At 40.6% G+C, this 27,556-nt stretch overlaps 1 protein-coding gene across 1 annotated transcript; it reads left to right on the top strand.

Moving 5' to 3' along the window:
* Positions 1–1,356: 1,356 nt before the first annotated feature.
* On the top strand, positions 1,357–25,942 carry LOC131242835 (uncharacterized). The gene is made up of 8 exons (XM_058241736.1): positions 1,357–1,643; positions 15,185–15,320; positions 15,729–15,798; positions 15,941–16,034; positions 18,846–19,059; positions 22,366–22,507; positions 23,402–23,572; positions 25,491–25,942. Exons 1-8 carry the CDS (start codon positions 1,394–1,396, stop codon positions 25,680–25,682), a joined length of 1,269 nt encoding a protein of 422 aa, XP_058097719.1. The 5' UTR covers positions 1,357–1,393; the 3' UTR covers positions 25,683–25,942.
* The last annotated feature ends 1,614 nt before the right edge of the window (positions 25,943–27,556 follow it).

The raw sequence follows: 27,556 nt of genomic DNA, 5'->3' as shown, positions 1-27,556 counted from the left end.
TGTTAATCTATTTTGCCAGCTGAGGTTCGTACATGTGCCCTAAAATGAGATAGATCCAGAACTCAAGCGGGCCACATCACATGAAAACAGTTGGGATTGAACACTCAACTGTGAACATCACGTGGACCCAGAAAGGTTTCCACGCTAGGTATTTCCCTTCTCGCCTTTTTCTTGTAGCATGGTCTACTTAGAGGCTCTGATCTTTCTCATTTCTGGAACATGTCCTAACATGCCCGGGGTACAATGGTCTACTTAGGGGGCGTTTGGCGGAGGGTATTAGTTGGGATTGGGTGAGATAGAATTGCAATTGGTTCGGTCCAACTCTATCCAACGTTTGGCAAGGATGGGAGAGATTGGGATTAGATGGGATGGAATTGCATTTGGTTCACATAAGATTTCCATAAATTTTGAAATTTGCTACACGTGTGGCCCCACATTGATGTATGTGTTTATCCATGATGTCCATCCATATACTAACATGTGACATTCTGGTTATGTACATGCACAACTGAATGACATCCATTGTGAATTTGGTCCTTTGGTTACAATTCCATGGTCAACTAAAAATGATTTTGCTTAATACTGTGTTTTTTTATATCAAAAGTTTTATCCCACACATGGGATTGGATGGGTACAATACAATGATAATTATTGTACAATGATAATGTTAATCCCATCTAATACAATTCAGTACCATTGAATTCTACCAACCAAACACGCCCTAGAGTCTTACATCTTTCTCGTTTTAAGAACATGTCCTGACATCCTCGGGCTAAACGGACGGACGGACGGAGTGGATTTGTTAAAAACATCACGATGGCCCACTTAGGTTCCGGTCAACCGCCGTCGGGGTCGCGGGCTTGCGAATCTAATCCGCATCCCATTGCGGTGGTACAGGGAAGACGCCGATTCCTACGAATCCGTGGGGTCCACATTAATGTTTTTTAAGAAATCCACTGCGTCTGTCCGTGAGGAAAAAGTGGGGAGGGAAATGCCTATCGTTGAGAATTTTTTGGATTCCACCGTAATGTCTATATTCCATCCACACCGTTCATAAGGTCATCCCACTGCCATGAATTGAAAACACAAAAAATTTTAGCATCATAAAAAATTCTGTCCCCACAGATGTTTCAACGGTGAGCATTCAATACCCATTATTTTCTCTCGTGTGGCTTACTTGAATTCTAGATATATCACATTTTTGTTATATTATTCTAACATTAACTGAAAAAACGGATGGACGGGGTGGATTTATTACAAATATTACGGTGGGCCCCACTTACCTTTCGAACGTAGCAGGCAATTCGTCCCTGTAGGTATCATAGAAGCGCACGTCAAAATATAAAAACGAGGTCTCCGGCTCTCTCCCACTTACTACCCGTTGTCTTTCTCGATGGCGTTCTTCTCCACCATCATCTCTCGCGCTCTCGTCCGCAGCAGCAACAGCAGGATCTTGAAACCCTCGATTCCATGGCGATCGATCTGCCATGGCGTATCGAGAGAAGACGCGAGCGCCTATCATCTGAGCGGTGGGCCTTCTTTCATGAGGGGGACCGTCTTCTGGGAGCCAAACAAGCCTCTCACCATCGAAGATTTCCAAATGCCTCGCCCCAAAGCGGGAGAGCTCCTAATCAAAACCAAAGGTAATTTCTTTACTCCCACTCCTGCGTTTTTTCCCCTCTGACTCCACTAACCGGGGCCCAGATGCTGAGTGGTCCAGTGTTTTGAACCGTTCATATTCTCATTACGATGATCCTAGCCTTTGATTATTATGGTTGGATGCCAGACATTGAAAACATTCCGTTGGTTGTTGCAAATTAATCTACGGACAGTGATGGCCACAATCACCAGTTTAGTGTAATTTTCTTAAGTTAGCCGGAATGGCGTGGAGTCTACAACATGGACAGTTTTGATCGACGGACAGCTCAGCATGTGGGCCCCAGTGCACAGCAACACAAGCTGGATCCAAAGCTGCCAAGGAGGCAAAAATGAACTCTTTTTTCCTAAAGCGAATTGCCAATAAACTTTAAATTCTAAGTTCTGCCTTGTGATTTTTTTATTTGGGAGTTACTTTATACTCTGGAAACATAGGATGCTTAATATTCAGGCGCATAAATTGTATATGTGGTATGACCTAATTTGTGGATGCCATTGTTTCTGAAGTCACAATCTCAAAATCAGAATGGTTGAACAATCCTGACCTCTGATTCATGGATGCTTGTTTTCTGAAATAGGACCGTTGGCTATTTTTCATTACAACCGTCTGATAAATGTCTACCAATCCAGTAGTTATATAATCAAATAAGGGGTTGTTTGGATGCTTATAAAGTTTTAAGTTGTAAACACTTTACACCTGAAACTTTTTTAAGGAGTAAAGTGTTTACAGTCTGTCCTGTTTGGCTTTAAGTTGTAAATTGTTTACAGGTAAACAGTTGTTTATGTTTGTATAACCTATAATGTATTTATTGCTTGTAATGGGGTTTTACACTAGACGGCTTGGAGCTGTAAATCCCTATAAAATCTTCAAATAACACATAAGAGCTTCATTTAAGATGAGTCGTTGGGTTGAGCTCATCTCAATAAGCCTAGGGCTGATCCTTATGTTAAACCAAGTATTAGGTGTGCCACATAAGTGGGCTCACTAATCCAAATGCCCATTTATAAGGATAAACTATTGAATATAAAGAGTTAGCCATAAACTACTTTCAAATTAATAATAATCGAAAGGTTTAAACATGATATCTAGTGGAGCATAACGGCTACATGCACAAATAGAACCATTATGCATGTGGCAGACTTGTAACTCTCTTGTAACTCAACCAACATTGTAAACTTGGACAGTGGTAAATATCTAACAAACAGTTAAAACGGACAATCTCAATGGCCAACATTCAAGGTATCCATTAATAAAATGATCCAATTAATCTAATATCACAAAAATAAAAGAATGGGCCCTGCAGACCTCAATTGTTGTACTGATGTGTATAAGGTGTTGTAGAGGATTCCAATCTGAATAAGGTGGGCCTCAAGATGAACTGATGAAAATGTTTGGACAATTCAATAATTAGACTAGCCACAAATGTTGAATTCGATAATTTCACAGAAGCTTTCTTAAACCCAATTCCAAATCATCATCATCATCTAAGCCTTATACGAACTAATTGGGGTCGACTTAAACCCAACTCCAAATATATATAAAACTAATCCTTGGTGCGATGTTCTTGCAAGCTATCACTAGTTCATTGACTATGAACAAACAGTTTGTTTGAGAGGATCCTATCGACAACATCACTAGTTCATTGACTATGAAAAAACAGTTTGTTTGAGAGGATCCTATTGACAACGGATAGATTGGTGGGCCATATCCTTAAACACTCCTTGATGAGACAATCCCAACCATCAACTTGTAGCTCAGTAATAGGTGTTTAAGGGGGAAAAATCCACATTAAACTAAAATGAGTCTTCCAATTTGGGTGAGTTTTGACCTTAAGGCCTAACATGGAGGATAAAACCTGATGAACGGAGTGGATTTTAAATTTACAACATGGTGGGCTCCACACACAACCTATGACTAGCATCCCATTCCCATTGTTCCTGTAGTGTGGCTCATTTGATTTGCAAATCTAGCTAAAATTTGACCTCAGGGCCTTTTCATTTTCAACATGGTGAGCCTTACACGCTTGTTTTACGCGTGTGATAGAGGATTTCAATGCAGCCAACATATGTCCAAGTCTTTTGGACCCACCATGCCATATATGTGAAATCTTCTCTGTATAACCCTTGCACAAATGATAGGGAAGAGCAAAAAAAAAAAAAAAAAAAAAAAAACTACGATGGTTGCCGGTTTCCAACGGCAGGGAAGAAGAGAGGGAAAGCAAGGAAGGGCCACTGGTCTCCAGTGGAGGATGGTTGTTGGTCTACGGAGGCTGGGAAGAAGAGAGGAGTTGCTGCTCGCCGGAGGTAGTGAAGGAGAGATGGTTGGGTCGCAAATCACCGGCCGGAATATATATAATCATAGTGCAATACGGTTAGAACAGGGTATATAGTAAGAAAAGAATAGATACCCCGGAGACAGGGAGTCCAATGAACGAATCCTCTCTCTTTCCATCCAATTTGTTTGTGTCCGTTATAGTTACAAGAGATGGTTAGAAATCCTTTATTTTTGCAACCCGATCGCTCTTTTGACTTTGGAAGAAATTCTCTTTATCAGTATACCGTTTCTTCTACACATTCGTCTCCACTCCATAATAGAGAAAGAATAGTTAATAGTTAGGATTCATGAAAAAAAAAGGAATCGATGATCCACTCACAGGAGAACCCTTTCCCGCATCAGGCACTAATCTATTTTTAACGTCTAATTAGATCGGGTAATCATTCGAATTATGAACCGAGCTCGTTGCTTTTGGTTTCCTTATAATTGGAGCCATTAGGGCTCTATCCGTTTATTCACTCGACCAAACTGTGAATTGATTAGGTACCGTTCCAAGAATCAAAACAAGATTTTCTACCGACCCAGTAAGGATGAAGTATTCCCAGAGTTTTTTCCATTCATTCCCTTTCAGGATCAGTCATGGTCTTACAAACCATACCAATGGTATGGACGAATCTGTTGCTTCATCCAAATGTGTAAAAGATCCTAGCCGAACTTAAAAGCCGAGTACTCTACCGTTGAGTTAGCAACCCGTATAAATATGGTGTGTAGATACGATCGGAATCAAAAATAAATAAATAAAGAGATTGGATTGCCCTACCCCATCAAAACATTGAACTAGCAACAAATCGAAAAGAAACATTTGATGATCAATTATGAACATCAAAATGTTCAGAAAGATTAAAATACAACGGATTCACGGAAAAATATAGATAGATGTAAAAATTTGTGGACCCTTCCTATTTTTGTTGTGATCATTTTTTGTTTTTTTGTTTTTTCCATTATCGTAAGAAGATACTTCTTGTGTCACAGTGAATCTAGCGAAACCTAGTGAAGTAAAGAAACAAACTTATGGGGCGCGTGCGCGTGCGTGTGTGTGGAGTGAGGGAGATATTTTTTTTGGGGGGGGGGGGGGGGTGAGGTTCTCAGGGGTGCAATGCTCCTCTTATAGGGAGATTCAAATAATGTAGCCATTACGCTACAATCCAATTACCTGCAGTGTGAAACATGATATTTTGCCAGGTTTCAGATTGCAGCTGAAAGCCGTAAAGACATTATAGGCTGTCAAGTTTTTACAGGCAATCACAGGCATCCAAACAACCTCAATCTATTTACCTATAAACCCTGTACAACTTGAGGATTTTAGAGGTATCCAAACTACCCCTAAGGGTTTTTATTTATTTATTTGATACATCTAAGCTAGGACCAAAATTTTGTCAGTTCAAATTCAATCACTAGTACGTCATGTGTACAATTTCTCATTGCATGCATATCGTCCATCACATTCTGCCAGACTATCAGTCTCTCTCTCTCTCTCTCTCTCTCTCTCTCTCTCTCTCTCGTGTGCGCGCGAGATAAGAGTCAAAGGTGACATTTCGTTCTCAAGTCATGTGTGCAGCTTATTGGGCATTATTGCAATATGTAGAGCATCCAGATGATTCCTAAAATAGCGAGATCTTGTGACCTTAATGGGGATGTCAGGAGGCAAAAGGACACATGCGGCTCTCTAAGTTTACCAGTGGAGCCCCACCATCAATGGATCATCCCCAGGAATCTCTTAGCTTGTAAGATCATCCAGTCTTTAGCCTTTGTTCCAATGCGGACAGTTGCTGCGTTTTTTTCCCTTAAGCATCTGTTTGCAGGACAAGAATCAAAGGTCAGGTCGTCCCATCGGAGAGTTTTTTCCGGGCACAGTCAATTCATCGCTCAGGATCACTGACCATAGCCCCACTGTTGCAGGCAGGGGACTAGTGGATACTGTGCACTTTCTCAGCTTGAGGATGCTCGATCATTCAATCTTTGAAATGAATAAAAGAAATGCTAAGTGGGCAAGGACTTGATGTTAGTATGGATGGTATGACCCTGCACAATGGATCTCTCTATTTATAGTCCCTCCAAAGAAATTAAACATATGTCAAAATATGCATTGTGTCCGTTTTATTGATCAGTTGAGAGTCTTGATTTACAATATTTCATGTGTATACAAGCATTGGAAACGTGAATTGGGTGGAAAGTTTGTGACCCACAGGAACAGATCTTACCAAGCATGCTTATATAATGACATGAGCAGTCAAATACCCATAGCAGGATAGAAGTCTTGAAGGTCCAAAGAGAAGGATAACCAATATCTGGGTGTTGTGCAGACTGTCCTACATATGAGTAAGTTTGATTGCTTTCTCATCTCAATTGAGTGGGAAGGCACTATCTAGGTCACTAGGTGTAATGCAGTCTGTTCTTAACCAGTTTTGCACAAATATGAGCAATCAAATACCCATAACAGGTAGGAAGTTTGGAAAGTCCAAAGAGAAGGATGGCCAATATCTAGTTGTAGTGCAGACTGTTCTTCCTAGTTCCTATGAGCAAGTTGGATCATTTTCTCATCTCAACTGAGTGGGAAAGGCACTGTCTAGGTTAATACGTATAGTGCATGATGCAGGACACATGATTTAATGCTAGCATGCAACGTTGAGATTATGAAAGACTCCATAAAGTAATTCAATTAACAAAAGATGCTAACCTACCAATTAATTAAGAGTAAACAATAAGAGATAAAATCTGATTTAACTTAAATCACATGCCCGCATTCTAAGAAATCATATAAATCAATTAAAACTAGGACCGATGGAAGGATAAAACTTCCAACTTAGTATAGATACGTTTCACGCTCAAGGGACAAATTTGTAGGTTTTATGACTAGGGTTAGGAAGGGAAAAATCTGAAAATTGGAAAATTAGGGTTCATGAGAATTGGAGATTTTGGAATTATGGTTTTAGAAATTGGAAAAAATAGGAAATTGAATATCTAAGGTTTAGAAGGTTGTAATGGAAGAGAAAAGAGGAAGATAAGAGAAGAAGAGAATACCTTTCGAAGAGGAGAGAGGAATGATGTAAGACGAAGAATGCCTTTTGAAGAAGAGGAAGAGGAAGGATGTACCTTGGAATCCACCACCAAACAAGCTTCTACCCTTCCACAATTTAATTGGAATGGAGGGTTTTTTTTTTTTTTATTTAATAAAAAATCCTAGAAAATAAGGAGGAAAATTTCTTCACACAAGAGAGCTCCACCTTTTTTCTTTTTTTTTCTTATCAATAACACCACTAGGGTTGGAACTCCACCCCCTTTGTGCTTTTATAATAAAAAATTCGGAATTAAAATCCAACATAATTACAACTATGCCACTCACTTAAGTGAAGTAGCCTATTATCCAAAATAAGAAAACTAAAACATATATTATCAATCTCAATTATCAAATAACTCCTAAAAATAACAAAAAACATAAAGAAAGCAAGATCAGACTCCAAGGGGTCCAGATCTAAAACATCTGGTGGCTTGATGACTTGATCGATAAGATCCAACGGTCGGATCGACACGAAATAGAAATCCTATGACTAAAATGATCTCCTAAGCAGCCCACATGCATCATCCTAAAGTGGGGTCTTCCTGATGCACGTCCAATGCATGTGGGGTCTTCAAAATGGCCCGGTGGGCCCCATCTGGAACTCGCCTCCCATCCACGAAGAAAGTTGGTCTGATATGGGTGGTCGTATCCATCTCTGGTACACCCGAGAGGACCTCTGGAACTCGCCGCCCATCCACAAAGAAAGTTGGTTTGATATGGGTGGTCATCTCCATCTCTGGTACACCCGAGTAGGTCCTCTGATGTCCCCATTAGTGCAGCCTGTTCTTGACCAGTTTCGTGTTTGTCCCTATTTGTTGATGTTCAACTCCTATCTCCTTGGGTCCACGCCTGTTTAGATTAGAAAATGGTGGTTCAAGCGATAAGGTTTCATTCAAATGGTAGCAGACTGGTGAAAGGCGGGCGGGCGGGCTCCAAGTTGATGAAGAAACTTTAGATGTTTAAACCAAATCTTAAAGAATGGAGTTGGAAACAATTTGGGGTGGATAATTATTAAAGGAAAGAAGAACTCTTGAAGACTAGAAAGGATATTGACAATGCAAAAGAAGAGGGTCATATGGGTGAAAACAATTAAGAAGAAAGGGAAGATGTTAAGTTGGAATACTAGGTAATGTTGAGGAAAGAGGAATCAATTTGGAGACAAAAATAAGTTAAGACTACATGATTACATGGATAAAGAAGAAGGGGATAAAACCCCCTTTTTCCTCTTTCCTCCACAACTTTTATAGTGGAAGGAGCTCGAACTGTACTCCAAGCTTGTTATCCCAAGTAAGATGGTTGAAGACCTGACTTAAATTAAAGATGCTATAGTAGATATCTAATTGATCCGTACTCAAAAGAGGGATGGATAAGACTGACACTGGATCTTGAAGTGCATCCCAAGGGTATTATTATAATGGCTTAAAAAGGATTAGAGGAGGAAATCCGGAAGGTGGTGGGGATGATGGACATGGATAAGATGGTGGGTATGGGTGGCTTCTTTTTGGCCACTATCTGAGATTACTATCATAGAAGAGGACTTCAAGCAAGGTCCTTAATGCCTTCTTTGTAATGCTCATCCTAAAGTGGAGGAGGCAATGGATATCATAGAATGTTAGCCAATTAGCTTGGTAAGAGGAGAAAATAATATTTTAAGCAAAGTTTACCAGTAAGATTCATAGAAGTGCTAGATAATATCATTTCTTTCCCAAGGTGCAGTTATAAAGGAGAGGCAGATCCTTGAACGCATTCTTGTGTGCTCAATGAGTGTATTGAGTCGAGAGTCAAAGAGGCGAGGTATGAATTCACTGTAAGGTTGATATGGAGAAGACTTATGATCATGTGAATTGGGGTTTCCTTTTATATCCTCTTTTAAGAATGGGCTTTGGGTGTTTTAATAATACTATTGTCTTTCAAAAAAAGAAAAAAAAGAATGGGCCATGACAAGTGGGTTTTGTGGATAAAAGATGTATGTAATTGGCATCAGTGTTTGCAGTATCGATACTATCGGCCGATATTATCGTTATTGCTTGCAGCGAGATGAAACCTACATGAGGTCCCTCGAAACTTTAAAAAAATACTGGAAATGTAGATATCGCGGGATAATCTTCGATATCGTGGATATCATCAATACCATCACCCATTCTTTTTGGATTTTTTGACAAACGCACTCACGGATTGATTTCAGAGCCTGTCATGGACTCACGAGTCTACTGTAACCAACAACCCACGACGGCAATAAAAGGCCGATGCGGGGTTGAGTATTTACCGAAAAATAAAAAAAAGAATTAGAAAAAAAGGGAAAAAATTGGAGAGGAGTACCTGTAGCGAAGATTGCATGATCGGAGGTGGGCCATTCCATCAATTGACAAAGGCAAGTTCAATTTCCCTATTTCTTTACCGATTTCTCTTTTTATTTTCTTATAATCGATAAGCACGAAGATTTTAGCGATAAATAGGGTTTGATTGAGGAGAAGATCTGGGGATTTCTCGGAGATTCCGACGAGAAATTGGGCCGGATTGACTGTGATTGAGGAATCCTCTTCCTTCTAGAACCCTCGCCTTTTGAAAAGGGCTTTCTGTTGTGTTCAAAATGGAGGGACGCGGATTAGCTATGAGAAGTTGAGTAACGAGAATCGCTACTGAAGTGACGTCACCAAGTTCCGTGGGTCCCAAATAAACATCACGGTGGACCTTAGGAAGGTTTCAACGGTGGGCCGCAAATCTATAATGACCAACCTCCTATCAACTCCTCAAGGGAATCGTTCAAAATCCATCACCCCCTGAACATAAGAAAGAAGTAATCCTAGATTTCCCTAGCCACATTACACTTGAGTAAGAAGCAAACCCTATTTCTTGTCGAAATCTATAAGCATCCCTAGATCTACTCCTCAATCAAACCCTATTTCTCGCCGAAATCTTCGTACTTATCGATTCGAAGAAAATAAAGAGGGAAATCGACAAAGAAATAGGGAAATTGAAATTACTTCTATCAATTGATGGAATGGCCCACCTCTGATCACGCAATCTTTGCTATAGGTACTCTCTAATTTTTCCTTCTTCTTCTTCTTCTTCTTCTTCTATTTATTTATTTATTTATTTATTTATAAATTTTTCGGTAAATCGTAACCCCGCATCGACCTTTTATTGCCATCGTGGTTGTTGGCTACAGTGGACTCATGAGTTCATGACAGACTCTGCAATCAACCTGTGAGTGCGTCTATTAAAAAATTCGAAAAGAATGGGTGAGCAATCAACCCGTGAGTGCGTTTGTCAAAAAATTCAAAAAGAATAGGTGATAGTATCGATGGTATTTGCGATATCGAAGATTATCGCGCGATATCTACATTTTCGGTATTTTTTTAAACTTTCGAGGGATCTCATGTGGGTTTCGTCTTGCTAGCAAGCGTTAACGATAATATCAGCTGATATTATCGATATTGCGAACACTGGGTGTACGATCACTTATTCTCCGACTGTACGGGAAAAGGCACATTTAGTAGTGAGGTAAATATGTTCCGCACTTACATTCTCTTTATCTCCATCTCAACCATTCCATACTTATCCTGGTTGCTATACGCCATTAACAGATTGTTAGATACCGTGACACGGTTGGAATGTTTGGTTGCCACTTTGCGGTGAAGTCAAGGAATACCATGATGACATGTGAGTTACTGCGGTAAACTTAAATTTGATATTATTTTGAAAAATCTAAAATACTGAAAGAATTTTATGATATGCAGGCGAATAGTGGTACATGTACGGGAATGACTGCGAGGTTATATAGTGATTGACTGTCCGTGTGCTTGCGTAGATGGTGTCTTCGTCACCCTGTGAAAGGAATTAGAGTAATAAACTAGGGTATGAGAGGCTTCAAAAGCTAGTGTATTGTCACTACAATATGAAGTTACGAGAGAGGCTGCTCCACGTGAAAGGAAGAAGAAAAACTCAGGAAGACCCACTGGACCTGATGACGGTCGGACAACGTGCATATGCTGAGGATGAGGAGGATGACCCAGTTTAGCAGTGAGTTAGGTCAGATGACTTGGATACCTCAGATGGGCGACCAGAGCCACAGGTTGTGGCAGAGGCAAAGACACAAGGGATTGATGTTGACGTACATGTAGAGCAATAGAGGTCTCCTGATGAGGCATTCGACCCATTGACGAGGAGTCCGGATGACAGCCCGCAGCAGTTACTATCACGTGGGACACGTGGCACCGAGACCGAGTTAGAGAGTGATGCGGGAGATGGGTCCGGTGATGGTGATGACAGCGATAAGGCTGATGATAACTCTGATGACAGTAATGATGATGATGATGATGGCGACGGGGATGGTGGTGGCGCGAGTGGGAGTCGGGATCGGAGGCCTCTTAGTCCTTTCACCGAGGAGGAGAATTTTGATCATGCCATGCATGACCCTGACCATGGTTCTCATCCAAGAGAACCACGATCTCGTCTTATTTATAATAAGACATACACGCATCAAAAGCTACTAAAGAAAAGCAGACTCAGAAACTTTCAAATTTTTAGGAGCTGCTCGTAAAATGCTTGAGGGACGCAAGCGTTCGTGACGGACAAGGTGGCTTTAGATTTGGATCACGGACGGGGGAGGGGAGCTCGAGTTACATGCCACAACATAAATCTGGATCACAAACATAGGAGAGTAGCTCGAGTTCTGTGCCACTGTATGGGCATGGTTATGGACCTTGTGGATATGCGGCGAGTGACTCCAGCAGTTACGACGTATCATTTTTCAACTATGGTCAGGAGTTCACTTCTGCATATGGGCAAGGATATGAGCAGCAGTATAGATATGGCCAGCAATATGGATACCAAGGAGCTTCATATGTGCCCTTCCAAGATCCATATCAGCCACAGACTGTGACAATTACGCAGTACCCACGGATGGACGTATTGATTCAGTTCGGAGAGGATGAGTACCAGCGTTATGTCATCGAGTATCTTAACCCGGTACCACTCTGCTATGACCTGAGCACAATACTATTCTCAGCCCCGTCGAGAAGGAGTCGATGATTACGAGCCACCGCGCAACTCTATGTGGGTTTAGGCCACAACCAGTCCCCATCATTGATACATATATTTCTTAATTTTTACTTCTTTTGCTTTTCAATGAATTGGTTGTGTTTTCGTACATGACTTTGATTCATTTATAAATGTCATATATTCAATTTAAATATAGTTGCATTAGTTCAGTTAAACATCGCATATCTTAGGACCCTATACAAAGGAAATTTATTATGCGCATCTTTTTTTTTTTTTGAGATGTTATGATTTAAAAGTGTGTATTAAGGGCTTTTTGAACAATCCCCCAAGTTTCATTAAAAAATTTAACCATTTTCCCAATGTTTCCCCATGTTTCCCAAAAAGTGTGATAAATTATGCGATACAAACGATATATCCTATGTGATAACCGATCCGTATCTGTATCCCAACGGCGCGATACTGATATTTTGAACACTGATTGGCATCATTTTCCATCCTGGTTAATCTCTCGTTGGTTTTCTCTAACTTGAGAGGCCTTCAACAATGCAATGTTCTCTCTCTCTCTCTCTCTCTTCATTTCTCTTGTCACTGGTGGCTAAGAGCCTCATTTTTCTTATGGATAGGGCATCTTTGATCGGCCTTTAGGGGCTTTGGCATGGGCAGGTCTAATGTGGTAGTAACTCATCTTTAGTTCGCAAATGATACCTTTATAGTGTGTGGGCACAAGAAGATCAGGAATCTCAAAAGGGTTTTGCAGTGCCTTGAAGTAGACTCAGGCCTCAAGAATCTCAAGAGGTCTTCTCTTCCATTGAATTGTTTGGAGCTTGCTCTAGGAGGCAATCCTAGGGAGGCTTCATTTTGGGACCTCGTGGTGGAGTGGAGAAGAAGCTGGTGAAGTAGAGATGGAAGTCTCTATCTTTGGGGTGGAGGATGACCCTTGTTAAGTTCACTCTTTCTAACCTTCCGGTCTATTTTCTTTCGCTTTTCAAGATGCTGGCGTCCATGCTAAAGAAGGGGGGGTGAATTCGAAGAAATTTCATGTGGTAAGGAAACCATAAGGGATGCAAGTTTCAGCTTAGGTAGTGGGTGGATTTTCAGCAGCTAAAGGGATGATACATATGGGTAGGGGCCAAGGAGAATTATAGAAAGGAATTGGGTCCTCTTGACAAAATGGTGGAGTCATGCAGAAAACCCTAATTCTTGATGGTGTGAGGTTGTGTGAGAGAGATAAGGCAAAGCTAGAAAGGAGGTGGTCTCCTGGCTTGCCTTCTAGAAGGCGAAGGTGGATATGTAGAAAGCAATTAGGAATATTCATGGGAAGACAACCACGGATGTATCTTACAGTTTGTAGGCTAGGGAGTTTTATTTTTTATTTTTTTTCACATTACATCATTGGACAAAGCAGGGTGTGGTTTTGGCTGGATAGGTGGCTTGGGGAAATCCTGTCAGTAGAAAATTTCACTTTTTCTTCTTTCAATTAACATGGAAATGAATCTGGGGGGGGGGGGGGGGTGGATTTGGGACTCTCTTGAGGTTGTTGGATGGAGTGTTAATGATCTTTCTAAAGTAGATAGAAAAATCTGGAAATGGTCTAATGATGGGTCTTTAGATCAAAGTCTTTTCTCCAAAATTTTTTGCCTGGGTGTGGAATATGCATCATCCCCTCACACGAATGCATGGGGTGGCTTCCAGTTCCACCTGGGATGCAGGCCATCACTTGGTTAGCAACAACTAATGACATCTTAATTGCGGACAAGTGATGAAGAAACATTGGACCGTTTGTTACTCAAGTGTAATGTGGCTAGGGAAATCTAGGATTGCTTCTTTCTTATGCTCGGGGGGGTGATGGATTCTGAACGATTCCCTTGAGGAGTTGATAGGAGGCTGGTCGTTTTAGATTTGTGGCCTGAAGATGGAAGATAGCTCTGTGTGCTACATTGTGGGGGTTATGGAAGGAAAGAAGTGGCATGTTTTTTTTTAAAAAGAAAAAAAAAGCAGCTTGTGGAAAGGATCAAGCAAAGAATTAGCTATTTGGTGGTTGATTGGGCTTCTGCTGGTCCAGAGTTCAAGGGAGTTCTGCTCTAAAAAATTCTCCTAGTGTGGAAAATGTGTGGTGGGAGTGCCCAAAGCTAAAGCCCGGGTGGCTGCAGCCTCGTACCCGTTTTTTCAGGCTTAATCTTGATGGGTTCTTGCAAGGTGGTCAGGGTCCATCTATTTTGATTTTGGTGGTGGGGGGTTGCTCTTAATACAAAAGCCCTTGTTTCAGGGGTTCTTTGTGCCCCAACTTTCTATGGGAGGACAGCAATAAGAGAATACTTTCCATGAGAGGATCATTGTTAAGGGGGATTCCTTCTGTATTTTTTCAGTGGGCTGGGGGGACAAGCCATGTCCTTGACACCACTCTTTTTTAATTGCTGAATCTAAACCGTTAGTATGGAGTTTGGGGGTGTTGTGCTCCATAGTTAAAATGGCAGCAAAGGAGGTTGCCTCTAGTGTTCTGGAGATGGCAGTTATGAGAAGGTCATTCTCTTTGGTGACCTCGTTGCCGCCTTCTGTAAGATGTTTTCTTTTGGAATAAATCTTCTCGAAAAGGAGGAAGTTTAATCTGATTATCAATGTGGATTGGGTATACACACCACACATCTTCGATAACATTGTGATATTTCACAATCTAGTTCTGCATTGGAGATGCATGGATATTTGACATATTAGGGCCAAAAATTCGATGCACATTAAGTAGTCACATGTCATTAGTTGTGATTTTACACCATTCCTTCACTTGTTTTGAGAACACAATCTAAGATGATTTTTGGAAGGAAAAATTTATTCAGTGGGTTCATCATATCTTCTTAGGATGGTGGATGTTGGAACAATAAACTATCTTTTAAATCTCCTTTTCTGCTTTATTCTCTCTTTATGATTTTCTTTTTCTTTGCACCAATGCATATCTATGGCTTTATGTCTTCTAAATTAAGGATTCCATTTCCTTTTATAACTTGGATGCATGCTGCTCCATTAGCATGTTTTAATGGGCATGTTACTTTGTAGGCATTCTTAATCACTATACAAGTCATTCTATAATCTAGTTGATTACAGTATGCTGGTATTTAATCATGCATCTGTAAATGCAGCGTGTGGAATCTGTCACTCCGATCTTCATGTCCTGAAAGGTGAACTTCCATTTGCAAGTCCTTGTGTTGTGGGCCATGAGATAACAGGAGAAGTAGTTGACCATGGGGCACATACCGATAGTGGAATTATAAAGAGGTAGACTTTACGTGAGCGAAATTTGGACACATTATCCCATTATCGGAGATGTGACTTTCCTTCTTCTTCTTCTTCTTCTTCTTTTAACCTAATAGCTGAATTTGATATCTTACAGATGTAGAAGCAATTACTAATGCAAAAATATACAATGCTCAGCTAAAACTACCATGTTCCATTCAGATCAGCATTTTGTACGGGTGGGGCCCCCTTTAGGCATTTTTTTGGCCATCGCACATCCATGGTGGGTACCTCCAGATGAATGATCTGAGCCACTGTGAAGTGGGCCCGGCATGCACAGATTGCTGGCCTGAGCAGATGAAAATGTTAATTTGGGCAGTATTGAATGATACCTCTTAACTAATAGCATAATCAAAGGAAACAAATGAGAAGTTTCGTATGAACTTTCAGGTTTCCTGTCGGAGCTCATGTAGTAGGAGCATTTATAATGCCTTGTGGTAACTGTTTCTACTGTGTGAAGGTAAAAATTGATGACAGTTGATTCATTATGTTTTCTGATTTACATCAGTCTGCTGATTTTATGAATACTTCTGTTAAGGTGATATTCACTGCTCTGAATGGACTTCATGGATGTAATCTTTTTCTTGTTTGAATGTGGCCAGGGTCAGGAAGATCTGTGTGAGGCTTTCTTTGCATACAATCGAGCAAAAGGAACACTTTATGATGGTGAAACTCGGTTGTTTCTGCGCGGCAGTGGTAGTCATCTCTCCATCTTTGTTCGTTCACCTTCCAAGTTTCTTACATGCTGTTAATTCCTTTTTCCAGCTCATTGTTTCATGGAACTTTAGATTTCATTTCTCACAGGCACATGGTTCTCTTTTCACATCGTAGTTTCTGAAACATTTATCCATCAACAAATGAGTCAAACAATCTTTAATTTGATTTTATTTGATACTGAACAAACTTTGACTGTTTTGTATGGCAGAAGGACAATTATTTGCTCTGTAATGTGTCATGTTAGACTTAATCTTCTAGATGGTGGCTACGGTAAACGCCGATGATCATGATGTAGTAATCCCACTGGGGCGTTGACTGTTACTGAATGCTTTCTTAGACAAGGGGATCCAAGATGCAGGCATGGGTTTTAACGAAAGTGCTAATCTGTTTCATGGAGAAGTGGAGAAGGGAAAGGTTCCACTGGGTGAAAAGAATGAGGCCCAAAAAGCTCTTTTGAGTGTTTTACCATATATCCCTAAGAGCCAATGATGTGTTTTAGCAACCACTTGTCTCCAGAATCTTATGAAAAATTCATGGATGCAATCCTTAAGGAAGTAGGATTGGAGGTCGTGATGCAAGACAATGCATCTTGAAGCTCCAATATGCTATGAAGCCAGGAATGGAGTCCAAGTTGACAGAAACATTTTCATGTTTTAGTACCAAATTTGGTATCTCAATGCCGATCTTGAATGCAAGCATCACTCGTAGGAATTAAAGGAGATAGGAAATAGGAGAAGAAATAAGCAAAGAATATACCCAAGTAATCATAACACTGGAAAAGACATCTAGGTCACGACACCACTAGATTAAAGGAGCATCACACCCTGTAAGTTCATCTATCACAAGTTTAAAAGAAAAGAGTTTTGTATAATCGAATAACTGTGCCTCTGCACCACATGTACGGTCCAGTTATTAGAACATCAAACTTTAGATTTTCTAACTTAAACATGAGTTGTAACTTCTGCTAATCAAGTTTCTACAAAAAGAAGAAATATCGGATAGTTGAATTCAAAGTAGGAATTGTAGAGAAAAGCTGTAAATCATGTGGATCGGACTATTGGGCCATAGGGTTGATGGTTTGGATGTGCCAAATAACTCTGTGGGCCCCACATTCCAATCAGACCACTCATAAGTTATCCAATTGGATTTGTGGGCAACAGTTTCCAATTACCACTTATTAGATCGTCTGCTTGGTTCTGTGGGCCCACAGTCCAACTAGACCACTTATTTGATGACCATCTTATTGGATATGTCAGCTACAATCTGATCAGACAGCGGTATGATTCATTTTCTTGGGTTGTCCAGCAGGTGGGGTCCACCCCTGGCCCTATGTATGATTTGTGGCTTGGATGTGTCAATTCCCCCTGCTCCCATGCTAATCCACCTCCCAGATTCGCCTTTGCATTAGACCTGCTTTAATGGGAGTTCGAGGCCACAGTTTTCTTTATACACAGTGAAATATTGTTAAAAGAAACAAGAAAACAGGTTGACCTATGTTAACATAATTGATATGAATCACCCATGTTTAAAGATTGCCTTGATGCACCGCTTACTGCCAACTCATCAGCAATCATGGTTTGATGTATCATCCGAAACTGGTACATGCTGCCCAATATGTTCCAGTATCACCCATGAGTGATACAGCTGCATCGGCCCATATCTGCCTGAAACAGCCAGATACAAGGGTGATATGACTCTGTGTTGGTGGTGACTGATGCGGTACACACCGAAACCGATTTGCAAACCTTGTGGTAAATTGACCCCCTTGGAGCAAAATTGAAGAAAGGAGGAGACGTAAACCACATCACTTTAATCTGGTTCACTCTAGGGGCTTGTTTTGATGCAGGCAAAGTTCCATTCCGAACGGGCTATCCTGGGTAGTCTATTAGGGATAGTCTGTCCTGGATAACCTGCCTTGCATGTTGTTTGTCAACCACCCTGGATAGGGAAGGAACATCTAACACATGTGGCGCATGTGGCATATGAGCTGCTTGTAGATTGATGGTGGCACATGTAGGCGCTTGAAGATTTATGCTGACACATGTAGCACATGTGGGTTGCTTGAAAATGAACGATGGCATGGGGCGCATGTTGGCGGTTAAAGGTTGATGGTGGCACAGGTGGTACATGCGGCACATGCAACGTGTACGAAACCTGCCTCGTTGTAGATTTTTCACTCTCTTTCAGTAAATTTTGTCATTTTTTCAATATGTATGCATCAATATGCACACATATAATAATGTATAAAAAAGCACAGTCGGAACTAAGCATTCAAAGTAATTAACCAAAAGCCAGTAAGTTTAATATCTAATTTCAATACGAATATCATCTATGTCAGCCTCTACTATGGCAGTGCCAGAGCCTGAATGAAAGAGGAATGTTGATGTTTTATGGGCTGCTGATCACAGAACTTTTGCTATATCTGCCATATAAGATGACCACATATTGCTGGGAGAAAGGCTAACATGATGATGATGATGATGATGATAAAGATGATGCACATGCACATACATGTTGATATCATCATTCATCGTCATCCAAACCCCCCCACCGCCCCCAGGAAAAAAAAAAAAGCAAAGGAAAGACTATGTTAGAGTATCTTACAATCTCCTTAACAGATCATTGGAGCCTATACATACCATCACACTGCTTAGTTATTCAATCTTAATTTGCTGATCATTTCTTTGTTCTTATACGTACCTATTTCTTGTGCATCCAGTATTTGTGGCTATCATGACATGAAATACATGCTTTCTATGTTGATTGCTAAAACTAGGCTATGTTGTGCAGGAAAGCCTGTATACATGTATAGCATGGGGGGACTTGCTGAATATTGTGTTGTGCCTGCCAATGCATTAGCAGTTCTTCCAAACTCATTGCCATATACAGAGTCAGCTATTTTGGGATGTGCAGTCTTTACAGCCTATGGTGCTATGAAACATGCAGCTGACATGCGTGCTGGAGAAGCCATTGCTGTGATCGGGATTGGTGGTGTTGGATCAAGGTGACAGCCCAAAGTTGTAATGTGATCAACATCTTTGTAACAATCTCCTTTCATTATGCTTTTGGTTAATTTATTCACATAAATGGCAACAGTACATAGTTTGGAGATTTTTTTTTTTTTGGACAAGTTCTAAATCTGTTCAATTGAGATTGTCAAAAGACTTGGGTTTTAGGGGCCATGTGGAAGTACTAGAGCTGGGCATCGAGTCGAGTCGGACCGAGTTAGGGCTGACCCGACCCGATCCAGTTTTGAAATATACTTGACCTGAACTTGACCCGACTCGTTACCGAGTCCAGCATGCCTTAACTGATCCGAGTCCAGGTCTGGCCTGGACTAATCCGGACCGAGTCCGACCCTTCACAATGACCGAGTCGGGTCAAGTCAGCCCCGAGTTAGGTCAAGTTAGCACCGAGTTGGATCGATTTGAGCTTTTTTTCCGTCTTTTTTTTTTTTTTCCCCACTTGAGTTGAGTATGGTTGGTAGAAATAAAAATGAGAAATCGTGTTTATGCTTTGAAGTATTAAGAAAAGAAAGAAAGAAGATCAAGTCAGAGACTTACGGTAGTAGGCCCTCTTCTATGGCTTCCCATATATCAGTTATGCTCGTTGAACTAATGGTAGTATCTTGATGCAAACCTAGAATCCTCTTCTGCATTTTTTGATGTTAAACAGGTCATGATGTCTGATTAGGTTCCCAACAAGGGAAAAATAATGAAAGTAGAAAACAGACCTTTATAATTTCAGCAATGGCCACTGTCTTGCTGATTGCCTGGCCCATTGCCTTGAGAACAATCTCTCTTACCCGTTTCTCTTGCATAGAGTGCCACCATATTAATAGATAGAATGGCAAAAAAGTGTAGTCTTATTTGCAAGAAGCCATAAAATTCAAGCATTGAATTGATACATCACAAGAACCAAACAAATATAAAAGGAGAAACTCATCTTGCATGAGAGGAAGCACTAGGGCTGTAAATGAGTTGAGCTAGCTCGGATTGACTCGGCTTGAATGACGACTCAGGGCGAGTCAAGCTCAATACTACCCAACTCGATTTGAAAACAAGCCGAGTTCAGGCATAGTGCAGCTCGACTTTACTTGACTCGACTCGAATTCGAACTCGAACTCGAATATGCAGCCCTATCCTCTCTTTCTTTTCCTCCCTTTCCCTTGCCCAACCCAACCCGCCGCAGCTTGCGTCCGCCTGAGCAAGCAATCAAAAATAAAAAATAATATATATATATATATATATATATATTTATATATCTCCCTCTCCTCCTCCTTTCCTGTCCTGATCCTCACTCGGCTGGCATCTGCCCGACTCATCTTAGCCTGGCTCAGCAATTGGCCACTCGCTGCAGCTCTGTCACTCTCTCTCTATCTCTCTCTCAGTAGTTAGATACGACCATAAGGGTAGGTTACATTCCTCTATCAATGAATATTTAAATGATTTATTTAATTTTTTATATTTTATTTTTATTTTCTGTTTGATTTGGATTGGATTGGGTTGGGTCAGGTCAGGTTGGGCGGCTGTGTTGGGTTGGGTGCTAAACTTAGTACAACATAGACAAGTCAAGCCGAACTTAGCCCACATCGACTCAGCTCGATGTACAGCCGTAGGAAGCGCAAACCAAAAAGGTATGAGCGGTCATTATCATATGGTATTAGAAATCAATATAAGTTCGCCGACTTTAGAATGTTGTAGGCTTATAGCAAAATAGCAGATATGTATTTTACAAATGCAATCCAACAACAATTATCCAAATCTTTGTGGGTGGAGAGAGAGGGAGGGAGTGGAGAGGAAACAGAGAGAGACGAGGGTGGTGGCGGTAGTGGGTGGTTGCCGGGCTTGGGAGAGGAGGAGGATGAGGGAGAGAGAGTTTGGGATCGGGTCGGGTGTGGCGGGTAGGGTTAGAGAGTTATGGAAAATAGTTTACACACACACACACACACACACCCACCCACCTGAACCCGAGTCGAGTCGGGTTTCAGATCAAGTCAAGTCTGAATGAGGCGGGTTTCGGGTCGAGTTACTGGGTAACTCAGACTCGACTCGGTTTGAGTTCGGATTGGGCGAAGTTTACTTGGTTCGGATCGACTCACCCATTCGGTTTGGGTCGAGTTGGGTCTGAACAAGTCGAGTCATCCCGTGCCCAGCTCTAGGAAGTACCCCATGTTTTTTGTTGACTTGTTGGTGGGGCCACTTCATCTCGAAAGGACTGTGCATTGAGGTGGACTGGGGAATGTAAACACATTTGACGGAATATGTTTTCCTGCCTTTTCTGTTGCACGTCAATGTTTCCTTGTGGAGGCTCCCAAACGGGGAAAAATTGACTTGCACCAATACGCATCAGGGATGCTGCCATAAAAAAAAAAAAAAAAAATCTATATCTCACCCTTAAATCCCTGAAGTTTTCACGAGTAATGGAAGTAGCTATGCCTCTGCATTAGTTATGGCTCGTTTGGTTACTGCAAATTCCAACTCAGATGACGCCATGATCATTAACTAAGTATGCTGTCTAAAGAACAAGGCCTTTGCAATAATGATTCATCAAGTGGTTGACTGCTAATGATTATGGAATATGCAATTTGGCAGTAACTTAACATCAGAACATAAGGTATGCTAATTTTATTAACTTACCATAGTAGAATAGTGACAAGGCAGGAGATGTGCTGTGTTGAAGTTCAGATATTTAAGCTTGTGCTGAACAGCAACTTGTTCAGTTTCAGGTGGCTGTTTGAGTTGTTGCACACCCTTGTGTGGATGATTGTCTATCACATAATACCCCTTTTCGTATCATTCAATTAAATTTATGAAGCAAGCTGACTTTTTATTTATCTATAAAAACGAATTAAGTGATTCAAATTCCCCCCCCCCCCCAGAAAAGAAGAAGAAAAGAAAAGACATCCGTGGTAAAGGACGGCGGATGGTAGGCGGGTAGGCGGTTATTGAACTTTTGCCAATAAATCATGAGAATTCCTGTTTGAAAAGGATTCCCGAAGCTGACTCCAAATACCTGGGACAAGTCTGAGGTGATGATGATGTTGCATTGGATATTATTGCTGATACGCAAATGCATACGCTGCCGATCAAATTAGCTGGGTGGGACAGTGATTTGACCTTTAAAATAAAAAAAATAAAAAAATAATGATGACAACTCTACCATGATGCTGATGACGACCCATGTAAATGCTGTATATTTCTTTTTCAAATTCCTCCGGCATAGTTGATGGCATATAATATAACGTTTCTGCTTTTATAGAATCTTAAGTCTCAGGTTTACATCATTCTGACTAAATTACTTCTCCCAGTTGTTTACAGATAGCACGGGCATTTGGGGCTTCTGAAATTATTGCTGTTGATGTTCAAGATGATAAACTTCACAATGCAAAGATGCTAGGAGCAACTCACACAATAAATGCAGCAAAAGAAAATGCCGTTGACAAGATAAAGGTGCTCTTCTGTACTGAACCATTTTATTTAAAGCTTGAAACTAGATTAAGAACGGTCCTTATAAAGGATGTGGTCCTTTTCACATGGCTGAAAGAGTTTTGAATGATTAACGTCTTTTACAATCATCAACCTGTTTATTTACTGGATTTAACTATTGAAAATTTGAGTACAACAGTTGCTCTATTATCATGATCGATCCAAGGGTTCTCCCTCCTGTTTTATGTTCAAGTCAAGAGTTTCTTATGTCCTCATACACCTCTACATGTGCCCACATGGACCTATCGGGCAAATCTATTGGACATTCACATTAATGCCATGCATCAGGTGGGCCCAAGCATGTAAATTATGTGGTCCAAAAATCAGGCCCATCTACTCATCAGCTGGGCAATGTGTATGTTGATTGTTGAATGTGGACCATTTGCAATTAGTTAAACTGTCCACTGTTTTTATACATGACTAAATGAGTGACTCCCCTTATCATTTTACCTGTCTGATTTTCTGGTCAGTTAATCTCCACATCGGGGCCCACTTGATGAGTTTACCTGCCTGATTTTTAAGTCGTCTCCACATTGGGGCCCACCTTTGCATGGATTGGATGTTCCACACATGTCCAAGTTGACAGTGTGGCCTGACAGGAATTTGGCAAGATGAATGGTGGGCTTAGTAATGTTCAGTGAATTTATTGTTCCTCAGACTTTTGGCATTGCTTATCCTGACCAGGAGTGTAACTCTTTATTCGATTCATCATATCATTATGATATTCAAAGAAGGCATTATCAAATACATACTAGCGAGTTTACTTTAATCAGACATACTTCTCAGCTGACGAATGATACCTTTCTGATGATTTGGTATGAGCTTGCTGGTTATATTTTTTGCACTTGCTATTGCCAGGAAATAACTGGAGGAAGGGGTGTGGATGTTGCTGTGGAAGCATTGGGAAAGCCACTCACTTTTCTGCAGTGCACACAAAGTGTACGAGACGGAGGGAAAGCTGTAATGATAGGGCTTGCTGCATCCAATGCTATAGGGGAAGTAGATATAACCCGTCTTGTCCGCAGACAGGTATGATGTGGTATCTACCAATTAAAACATTATTCAATGATTTTCCAAGTCCTTCAATTATTAGAAATAATCTTCTATGAATTACTGCAGTAGTCAGAATGAATGAGATTTCTATTATAGGGAGGTTAAATTCTTTCTACTCATCTCTAATGATTGTTTTTAAGAATCTGAGAAATGTGCCATTGTTATCTGAGATGATGGATCATATATCAGAAAGAACTTGGAAGTGTTTAAGGCATTGCTAGACTGCGGAATTTATTGGAGTTTTATTCGCAGAAAAAAAAAGTTTTGCATCTCAGTCTAGCATACCTATTCCTTACACTTATGTCAGGGTAAAATGTCTATTTGATGCCTTGACTGAGACAAACAGATCAGTTTTGCATCGCACGGTTATTAAGGATCATCTTGTGATGTTACTTTTCAACACCATTGCCTCTTAATATGAATGTTTTCCAAAAGAAAAAAAAAGGGAAAAAATGTCTATTTGTAGAACCAAGAAATGACAGCCCAAAATAGGTGGGACCAATGTTACCTAAATTGTCAACCCCCATAGTTTCCCATTCCACATTGTGCGGTTTGGTTATGGGCAATTTGTGATCCAAGTCACTATTTTTACAGACCCAAAGTTCTGGCTCTATGCTCCTAGTGTTGCCTAAGTTGCAATGTCAATTTATATTTAGAATGTAGAGATTTATACTTTGATTTACGCAATGGTGTACATATAATATAGCATTATGCAAGGAGGATTGGTATAACATTCATCATTTCATTATAAATGACAATATCATCATCTAAGCCTCATCCCAACCAATTGGGGTCGCCTAATGATGATATATCCCATATATTAAACCAGATTGCATATATTAGTGCATCTAATGGACAACTCACATGATCCTACCCCTAGCGTTCCACTTATTGGAGGATAGTTTGCCGCATACCTGTTCACATACGGTGTATGGGAGTGACCCGTGATCCAAGTATCAGTTTATGTGCAGTGTACAGAAATGACCCGTGATCCAAGTAGGGATTGACAACTCCTTCGAAAAGTATGGAAATCCTCATTTTAGTGCCTTTTGACTCTTCGTAGAGTTGATTAGAGTCCAGAATTCATGTGATAAGAAGCCCCTCTCATTTCTTTCAAGTTACCATGATAAACTGATCCCGTTGTCGTGGATTGACCTCTTTTACTAATCATCTACTGTCTGATGTTGTCTGTTGGGTCCTTAGATTCACCACTTAGGACAGTGAACCTGCTCTGGAACATTCCCCATTCTGTTAATTTATTCCAGCACATTTTTACTAACCATTGCTCTTCCCTCCCACTTGCGCTCCGGTTTAGCTTCCCATATGCCGTGCTATCTCTGCTCCTGCCTTGTGACTCCCTCCCCACCTTGTTGTGTTTGCACCCGCGGGTAACAACAAAGTAGAAAATGTGTGCAGAAAAATGTTGTAAGGACTGAAAGTTATCTCACTTGGGACTTTCTACTCTCTCTGTTGAAAAGTTTCAATTACTATGAAGTCTTTTTCGTTTTGCTAAAAAGAAATGAGGTCTGTTTCCTTTATCTGTTTTGCTCTACAATCTCCTATTTAAGTGTAATGGCCATACCTTTAAAATTTTTTTTTTTTTTAATTTTTTAATTTTATTTTTATAACTGGTAGTGGCCATTCCCCACGTAGGTGCATGGCTATACACGTCTTGGTCATGGTTATGGACATTCCAAAAACATCCCTATATTTATGATTCATCGTCTCACAATTGGGGACCACCTCGTGACTTTCCTACCTTTCTGTTAGAGCAGTTTGCGGCCATAGTTGGAAAACATGCAATATTCTATTCCATCCCTATTCTTTCTGTTAATTCTTCTTTCTTTTTCATGAAAATGAAATATGGCATGAAACCCATGATTCCATGGTGCAGATAAAAATCATAGGCTCATATGGAGCCAGGGCAAGGCAAGATCTTCCCCAGGTGGTTAAACTTGCAGAAACCGGTATCTTCAATCTTAGTGGTGCTGTTTCGAGAAAGTGCAAATTTGAGGAAGCGGGGAAAGCATACCAGGATCTTGATGCTGGAAATATCATTGGTCGAGCTGTCGTTGAGATCATGTAGTTCAGAGTTAAAATCTCTGAAGAGGTATTTCTTGCAACTTCTGGGGAGAATTTTGATATTCCTTTATCATTTCTGGTAATTTCATTGATAACCCTTTCTATGTAGATTGCTAAGCTAACCTTTGGAATCTTTTCCTTCCTGACTTGTTTTGTCATTCCCCATGTGCATTATGCTTGCAAATTTTGGTGAGACTTGCATCGATGAAACTGGGGATTGAGATATCCTTGTGGTAAACAATGAATCATATTCTTATCTTTCAATTATGATGGCTACCGAAAATTAAAACTAACTAAATTCATGGGCATGTTGCATGTTTGGATTGTGAGAATTGAAAACATGGACATGGAAAACCCCCTATGGAAACATCAGGGAATGGAAAACTATGGAAGGTTTGGAGTGTCATTTTCCTTGGAAATGTTAAAAGGTCAATCGTCAAATATTGAGGGCTGTCAAACAAGGATTGTCAGGAAATACTGATTGTCAGAAGGGGTTTGATTCCCTGGCCTGGCAAACAATCACAGAGGATCAGCATGGAAATATATTAGTGACGTTGGGAAAAGAGTCACCTGTGTCATTAGGTCCATCACACGTAAAAGTCAGGGGGAATTTATGGAAGGTGTCTGATTTGAGTTGGGAAGGGAGGATATGATTTGATTTTGGAAGGTCGTGGCTGGAAGAATCACCATGAGAGTCATCTTATCAGGTTCTTTACAACATACCCCTGAACAATGATATAAAAATTCGTGACGGCTACGAGCTGGCGGCGGCGAATGTGGTATGGGATATCAGAATGAGAAGAAATCTCAATGAAAGGAAGTGGAACAGCTGGCAAGGCTATGCAAACTGGATGAAGTCAACATTGATCTATCATTTGAAGATAGAAAGATGTGGAGATGAGAGATGGGAGATGAGACACCTAAGTGTTTAAGCTTTGAATGTCTGTCTACAACAAAAAAAATTCTCACAGTTGATAACTTCAAGAAGTGAAACATGGTGATTCCTAACATGTATGTGATGTGTAGAAAAGAAGAGGAGACAGTTGATCACTAGTTTGTATATTTTCAAATAGCGAGAGAGACGTGGAGTTATTTCCTTACCTGGTTTTGGGTGAGATGGTCTTTTCCAGGATAAAAGCTCATCCTTAGCAGCAAGATGGAAGACTGCTCCATCTTGTGATGGAATGGGCGTAGGCTGAATTTCATGGATGCTCAAAGGAGACCTTCAATGGGAAGTTGGGAAAGCTTGTAATCTGGAGTTAAGTCAGCTCTGATTTCCCAGTAACCTAAAGAGTTAGAAATCGTCTGGTTTTATTTATTTGGTTATCTTTATGCTCCCGGCTTGCGGTTTGGGTCCTGCAAATGATGAGAGGATCACTACCCATGCGGGCCTAGTCTTATGTAATATGCTTTTTTGTGAATGAATATACATCACCAATTTTAAAATAAAATAAAAGAGAGAGGGCTGTCTCTCATAAACATGGAAATTGAAACTCAACATGTTGCTTTGGAAGAAATTGATTTGAGGAAAACCTTAGAAATGTAAATCAATTTCCATGCCCTCTCTCTCTCTCTCTCTGTTGCCCTCAAACAGAGGAAGAGGATTCATGTAGCCGACCTCAATTAGTTGGGATAAGGCTTAGGTGATGATGGTGGAAGACTAGATTTCAATGGGAAATAGATTTTTTTTTTTTAAAAAACATGTTTTCCACCTTCCTGAAGCTAATTGGAAAGCCGTGCATTGTCATCGTCGAAGTATAACATTTTGTTTTTCCACCCTGTTTACTATCTCATCACGTCGGTGTACGCATCATGCATCGACCCACTATACCCATTTAGCATGGGATGTTGAGAACCCAACCATAATAAGTTATGCTA

Source organism: Magnolia sinica, chromosome 4 (assembly GCF_029962835.1).
Source record: "Magnolia sinica isolate HGM2019 chromosome 4, MsV1, whole genome shotgun sequence".
Taxonomy (NCBI): Eukaryota; Viridiplantae; Streptophyta; class Magnoliopsida; order Magnoliales; family Magnoliaceae; genus Magnolia; species Magnolia sinica.
This window is presented reverse-complemented; position numbering and strand designations above follow the sequence as displayed.

What these genes read in the sequence shown, in the direction of transcription:
- LOC131242835 (XM_058241736.1), top strand. Translation starts at nt 1,394, where the DNA reads ATGGCGTTCTTCTCCACCATCATCTCTCGCGCTCTCGTCCGCAGCAGC. An exon ending in GCTCCTAATCAAAACCAAAG is followed by an intron (nt 1,644 to 15,184) that starts GTAATTTCTTTA and finishes CTGTAAATGCAG; the next exon opens with CGTGTGGAATCTGTCACTCC. An exon ending in GTTGTTTCTGCGCGGCAGTG is followed by an intron (nt 16,035 to 18,845) that starts GTAGTCATCTCT and finishes TATGTTGTGCAG; the next exon opens with GAAAGCCTGTATACATGTAT.